This window comes from Conger conger, chromosome 19 (genome assembly GCF_963514075.1).
Source record: "Conger conger chromosome 19, fConCon1.1, whole genome shotgun sequence".
In the NCBI taxonomy this organism is placed as follows: domain Eukaryota; kingdom Metazoa; phylum Chordata; class Actinopteri; order Anguilliformes; family Congridae; genus Conger; species Conger conger.
Window position 1 is genome coordinate 3309672 of NC_083778.1, and position 7338 is coordinate 3317009.

Here is a 7338-nt window from a genome sequence, read left to right on the forward strand (position 1 = left end):
GAATAAAGGCATGTATTAGGGATTAATTTAACATTTTAAAATGCACCAGAAGCCTCCAAATTGCATCAGAAAAAAGAGGCCAGCGGACATCATCTGAACCCCCCTGGCCGGCTACTCTTTCTCTTTGGCCGACTACTTACATTTTTGGGGAACACTGCATTGTTCAACATGCGGTCCCTTTCTGGAGCTACACTCCACCACTCCTGCTTCAGCGCGGCAACGACTGCAGTAACTGTCACCTGCCGTCCTCAGTGAAAGCTACGAGCCGTTGGGCATGTGCTCCTCACAATGTGAAATCCGCTGGCCTTTGAAATCATTGCCATTAAAGCTGCTGTACAGAAGCATGGCTGCTTCTGTTTTCACTGGCAGGCTTCCAGACGTGTGAGTATTTGGGAAGGTTGAAGAGCAGACAAGCTGCTGCATTCTGGATAAGTTGGAGGGGTCTGATGGCAGACGCTGGGAGGCCTGCCAAGAGGGAATTGCAGTAGTCCAGGTGGGACAGAACCATCGCTTGGACATCGCTTGGTGATGAGCCATCATCCCCACTTTTTGCTAAACTGAATTTACTGTCCATTTGTGATATGAACATTCAAATAACATGCTCTTTCCGCTACAAATATTTGCATCACCCAGAATCCCTGCCAAAACCTTGCCAGGATCTATTCTGCCTTAATTCGGCAGTTCACACACACACTAGATATACCAACAATATTCATCTCCCTCTCTTTCACTCCTCTCCACTACTCGTCCTTATTAGAATCTTCAGCACCTATGTGTGGGAGATGGTGGGTTACCGTGCACTGAACATTACTGCTGTCCTAGAGGTGTGGAGAATAGTTAAAAAAAACTAAATAAAAACTAGCTGAGATTACAGGATGAACCTAGAATCCCCCCTTTCTCCCCCTTAATCCCACACATGAGCTGTGCTGTATGTTTTGAGATGTTGATCCATCAGATTACTCTGCCTTTCACTTACAACTAATTCTTCATTTATTTGACAGTTTATCTTTGGAACTAATAATAGTAAATAAAATAAAATAGAATATATAAGTGAGGAGTTTTTGCAGTTTATGTTCTGGATTCAGAACATTAAATGAGGGCAGAAGCTAGATTCAGATATTATAATCAAATTTTCAGTTGCCTGACAATTTTATTGCACTGACTAGAATGATAAAGTATGAAAATATGCTGTCCATCATCTACATCAATAATGACATACTCACTTGGCCTTCCTGCAGTTTCTGACTACTGGTAGTAGTCTGTGACGACCTGCTTCTGATGTGTTGTAGGTCTTCAAGTCAAACTCATCCAGGATCTCCTCTGACATCAGTAACACAAAGGCCAGAGCTGAACATTGGTGGGGTTGCAGCTCTTTATCAGAAAGTTTTCCTGATCTCAGGGAATTCTGGATTTCCTCCACTGCAGAGTTGTCATTCAGTTCATTCAGACAGTGGAACAGATTCATGGTCCCCTCTGCGGAAGATTCACATTTGATCTTCTCCTTAATGTACTGGACTGTTTTCTTGATGCTCCCTGATCTGCTTTCTATCTGTAGTCTCTGAAAGAGTCCTCCATCAGATCTTCCTGTCTGGGTGAGTAGTCCTCCTAAGAGGGGCTGAATGGAGTCCAGAGAGAGGCCGAGAAGGAATCGGAGGAAAAGGTCCAGGTGTCCGTTCTCACTCTCTAAGGCCTGATCCACTGCCCTCCTGTGTAACTGAGACAGCTGCACTCTGCCACTGTGAGGTTTTGATTCTTCTGCTCTGAGCACATTTCTGTTTTCATTTACACATGAATGAAACACAAACAAGGCGGCCAGATACTCCTGAATGCTCAGATGCACAAAGCAGTAGACCTTCTCCTGACCCAACCCACGCTCCTCTTTAAAGATCTCTGTACACACCCCAGAGTACACTGAAGCTTCACTGACATCAATGCCACTGTCTCTCAGCTCCTCTTCATAGAATATCAGATTGCCCTTTTCCAGCTGTACAAAAGCCAGCTGCCCCAGTTTCAGGATGATTTCTGTATCTGATGCTGACATCTTTGGGTTTGTTTCATCAGAGCCACGATACTTCAGATTCTTCACATTAGTCTGAATGAGCAGGAAGTGTGTGTACATTTCAGTCAGAGTTTTGGGCAGATCTCCACTCTCTACTTTACCCAACATTGTCTCCAGAACAGTAGCAGAAATCCAGCAGAAGACTGGTATGTGACACATGATGTCGAGACTCCTGGATGACTGGATGTGTGAGATGATTCTGGTGGCCTGGTTCTGATCTCTGATTCTCTTTCTGAAGTACTCCTCCTTCTGTGGGTCATTAAACCCTCGTACCTCTGTCACCTGGTGGATGCACTCAGGAGGGATCTGATTGGCTGCTGCAGGTCGGGAGGTGATCCAGAGGAGAGCAGAAGGAAGCAGATTCCCCTTAATGAGGTTGGTCAGCAGCACATCCACTGATGATGACTCTGTTATATCACAGCAGATCTCATTGCTTTGGAAATGTAGAGGAAGTCGACATTCATCCAGACCATCAAAGATAAACACAACTTTGACTTCATCACCTTCAACACTTTTGATCTCTTTCAGTTGTGGAAAGTAGTGCTGCAGAAGTTGCATCAGACTGAATGCTCTTTCCTTCTTCAGATTCAGATCTCGGAAAGGAAGAGTGAAGATGAAATCAACGTCCTGATTGGCTTTTCCTTCTGCCCAGTCCAGAATGAACTTCTGCACAGAGACGGTTTTCCCAATGCCAGCGATGCCCTTTGTAAGCACAGTTATGATGCATTTCTCTTGTCCAGGTAAAGGCTTAAAGATGTCATTGCAGAGGATTGGAGTCTCCTGGGTGGTTTGTCTCTTGGATGCTGTCTCAATCTGTCTGACCTCGTGCTCATTATTGACCCCTCCACTTCCCCCCTCTGTGATGTAGAGCTCTGTATAGATCTCATTGAGGAGAGTTGTGTGGCCCTGCACTGCTAAACCTTCAAATATGTATTCAAACTTCTTCTTCAGATGAGTTTTCAGTTCCTGCTGGGCTCTTTTAATGGATTCATCTGAAGAGAGGAAATATGAGAAATAATTATGTTTAAAATAAGATTAAAGTTTACAATTGAATAACAGATTAAGACACAGTATCACAGTATTTTACACACATCAGTTTTACAAACCTTGAACAGTGTAACACACCTCTCTCACAATATTACAGACCTATGATAATCAAACCTCAATGATAATCAATCACAAATGAAACTAATGAGCAAAAAGTACATACTGCCGAACTTGTAAAATAAGAATGAACACCTTCAAATAGGGTCACATGACCATTTTAAAATATATTCTGCCCTGAATATGACAGTCTGTCTGATGGCACAGTGCTTTAGTTACTGCACAAACTCAGGACAGTCTGTCTGATGGGACAGTGCTTTAGTTACTGCACAAACTCAGAACTGTCTGTCTGATGGGACAGTGGTGCTTTAGTTACTGCACAAACTCAGGCCAGTCTGTCTGATGGGACAGTGCTTTAGTTACTGCACAAACTCAGAACTGTCTGTCTGATGGGACAGTGCTTTAGTTACTGACTTTTGAGCACAAATTCAGAGATATTTAATCTTCTGTGCATTTATCTTCTGTGCAATCACTACTTGAGGCTATAATTACATTTAAATGCCATTGTGAACATGTTGTTCATGATGTTTTCTAGATGTAAGATTCTCAAGGTACAGCGTGAAAGTGTGAATTCTTTAAATCAGAACACTGCACTGTGAGATGTGTTCGCGAAACTCATGTCAGTAAACTCTAATAGACACACAGTAGCAATGAGAGAGAACTTACTGTGCTGCTCATCTCTCTCCAGTGAGTCAGTGAGATCCTTCTGCTTCATGTTCTTCAGGATGTGGAGTGTGATCTTCAGAGACCTCTCACTGCCACAGGTCTCCAGCATCTTCTCAACAATGTACAGGACCTCAGGATCCTCCTGCTCTCTCACACTGCATTCTGGGTAATCATGGCTTTGATGACTCTTGAACGATTCCTTCATCTTCATGAACTTCTCCAGCACAGAAGGATCTTCAGACAGAGTCCTAAAGCATTCTGGGTAGTCCTGACTCAGATGGCTCTGAAACAATTTCAACTTTCCATTCTTCTTCAGCCTCAACAGAGTGTGCAGGAGAGACTGAAATAAACACATGAAGCGGTGTGCTGTATCAGTGTGAAGTAAACACTCAATGCACTACAACCATTGCCTTGTGTCACATGGCCAGAAAAGGGACAGATAAAAACGTGCAGCAGTGCTAAATGCTCATATCTGAAGTGCAGCTTTTGTTCCTGTTTGAAGGCTTTGTAGACATATGAAGTGTGATAAATAATTAATTTGCCCAGAATTGAGTTGCTCTGTGCAATGCATTCAGTAAATGCTCACGGTGAGCTGAATGCTTCTGGTTTAAAAGGCTCTGTTTGGAGGCTTACTCTGCTAGTCTGGACTTTCTGTGAGCCACGCAGGGCCAGGACCACTGCAGAGCTGGATTAGAGATTAAGGTGTGTTGTGTTGCTGTTGTCTTTTGAGGGATTAAAAAGTAGCACATTAGCACTAGGACTAGCGCTTCATGTGCACAGCCGAAAGCTTCACCTGCTGTTTCCACTCAGGATTCTCTTCCCAAACATTTTAATTTCAGGTAATTTTTTACCTCCTTGTGCCAAAGAAGCCAGAAATGTTTAAATGTTCACATTAAATGTTGAAATGAAAAGGGGGTTGATTGCATGCATGTGTGAGAAGTGGTTGGTTAAGAGTAATATTTGGCAAAGGTGGTGTTTATAATTTTGAGCACAAAAAATATTCATGATATCCAGTGGGGTCCAAAACTCTGAGACCACAGTTTCATCTTATCGTGGAAATAAAAAGAAGGTTTTAGGATTTTGAACATTTTAAAACAAAATAAAGTTACTTCAAAGCTATGCAAGAACCACTTGAAGACCAAAGAAGAGCAAGGATTGCTGCATAATCCAACCACCTGACCTCAACCTCAATTTATGGGGACACTTGACTGACAGAAACCAAGCATTCAGTAACATCACAAGATGTTCTTTGAAACATTGTCAAATACTGCTGGAATAACATGGATCATCAGGTTTTGCACAAATATGTGAAGTCCAAGACAGCCATGTGCATGTTGCCATTAAAGCTGGGGGACATACCAAATACCAATAAATTATTAAATGTGTGTAAATTTCACAGATTCAGCTTTTCACTCAAATTGTTATGCTGATAAAATAATCTGGAATTAAAATATTTGCATTGAAAAATAAAACAATGCAAAATAGAAGCATTACATACCACTATATGTTTGAATAAAATTTACAGAACACAGAAAATAACTGATTAATAAATAATGAATTATGAGGAAGAAGATCTCACACCTGTTTTGGGGGAGATAATTTCTCTGAACTCTTCTCTTCTAAAGAGCTGGACTCCAGTGACTGCAGGACCCTGTGAACAAAACATGGAGACAGAGCTTCCAGTTAAACTCACCCTCTGACTGCAGTTCTAACTCACAGCACATTAAATATCTGAGTCGTGCATTTATACCTCTTTCTGTCAGTGCTGAGGGTTCCACCTTTGCTCTCTGGCTCCTCTGAGAGACTCATTTTAGAAACAGCGCCCCCTATCTCAGGAGACTGGAACACGTCAGACCAGACTAGACCACATGTGGGTTCTGACCCAAATCAGCCAACCTGTAAACACACAAAATGAGATCACACTGAACACACATATAGACACACTAATACAAACAGACAAGCACATACACAATATAGCAGTGTTGACAGGAAGCAGTCTGGAATTGTAATGGTCCATAAACCTATACTCCACATCCATCCATCCCTGATCTAATACACTCACTTCTGGTCAGGGTCATGGGGTGGCTGGAGCCTATCCCAGCATGCACTAGGTAAGAGGCAGGAAAACACCCTGGACAGGTTGCAAATCCATCACAGAGCAACATACTATACAGTCACCTCAGTAATGTGGGACCATTGATAATGTTGAAGAAGTGCTTCTTTAAAATAAAAATAATTCCAGTGCTCAGCTATACATTGACTCTTTGACATGCAGAATGTATTTTACTAATGACTCAACCACAATTATACATTTCTCAGATCATACATTTATTGAGTGAAATTAGGCATCACAATTATTGCCCCCCTGTATTCAGGATGGAAGACACCCTCCCCTTGCAAGGATAACAGGGTCTTTTTCTGTAATGTCTTATAAGACTGGAGAACACATGGGGTGGGATCTTAGACCCTTCCTCCATCCATAATCTTTACAGATCTTTCATATTTTCATGTGTGAATACCCAGGATTTTGGCTAAAATGTCCTGGTACTTGGGTAGAGTTCATAATGCTATTGCTATTAACAAGGGCCCCAGGACCAGTGGGAGCAAAACAATCCACTATTGTATCTACCCCAGGTCTGATGCTCTTTTCTGTAAAGTAATCCTTAATTCAACACCAAACCTATGCCCAGCCAAAGAGCTCTAATGTCATATCATCTGACCACAGTAGACAAGGCCATTAAGGAAATAGCTGCTTTTTTCATTGCTCCCAATAAAGCCATTCATCCTGAATCAATTCCAAATAGTTTTTGGCATGGAGTCAATGTCTAATAGTAGAAATTATTAAATTCTTGATTGTAGCAATTCATTGTAGATTTGGAAAATGGAACCAAGTTGTGTAATTCTCTAACTCTGGCCACTGGATTTGTCTTGCTTGCTGTACCATCTACTTACCTGTGGATGTGTATGAGATACCAGCACTAGCGCCCTCTACTGGTGCATAGCATACACTAACAGAAGATAATTATATTTTTTTAAATTACCGTACAATATTTAATAAAATATTAAGAAGCACATGTCAACACAAAGGTGTGCCCTTTCTGGGAATTTGGGACTATTGGTATAATGTTTCGAGATTGGTTTTAAGTAAGTGGTTCTTGTGACTTTGAAGCAATTAAAAAATCTCTCACTTTTCAATCAAAATATTTATCAAAGATAAAGTAGCACATATTAACAATAAAAAGACATGTGTCCTATATTAGTCGTGAAATTATTGTGTTCCAGGAAATAAAAGAAATCCAATTTCTCCACTACAATATTTATGAAACCTGAAGAAGCACATGTTGACAACAGGAAATCCTCTGCCTTATGTGGGAATGATAGCAGAATTCTCCCCTATTGGTTTTGAGTCATTGTGTCAGTGACCTGGAAGCTACTGAAAAGATCTATTATTTTTCCAATCAAATAATACACTTTTTTTTACACTTAAATATTTAAGTAATAACAATATA

The 7338-nt window shown here is 41.2% G+C and overlaps 1 protein-coding gene across 2 annotated transcripts in view; it reads right to left on the minus strand.

Annotated features, from left to right (window-relative positions):
- The window catches only part of LOC133118964 (NLR family CARD domain-containing protein 3-like), a 41460-nt gene extending 35977 nt beyond the window's left edge, over positions 1–5483 (minus strand). The window contains exons 1-3 of one of the 2 annotated variants that reach the window (XM_061229312.1): positions 5411–5483; positions 3830–4169; positions 1220–3051 (exon numbers count right to left, since the gene is read on the minus strand). In XM_061229312.1, coding sequence (XP_061085296.1) covers positions 1220–3051; positions 3830–4040 — 2043 coding nt within the window. In that variant the 5' untranslated portion in view covers positions 4041–4169; positions 5411–5483. Of the gene's footprint in view, positions 1–1219; positions 3052–3829; positions 4247–5410 lie in introns of those variants that run through there. The other variant, XM_061229313.1, reaches the window with a different exon arrangement.
- Positions 5484–7338: the final 1855 nt, after the last annotated feature.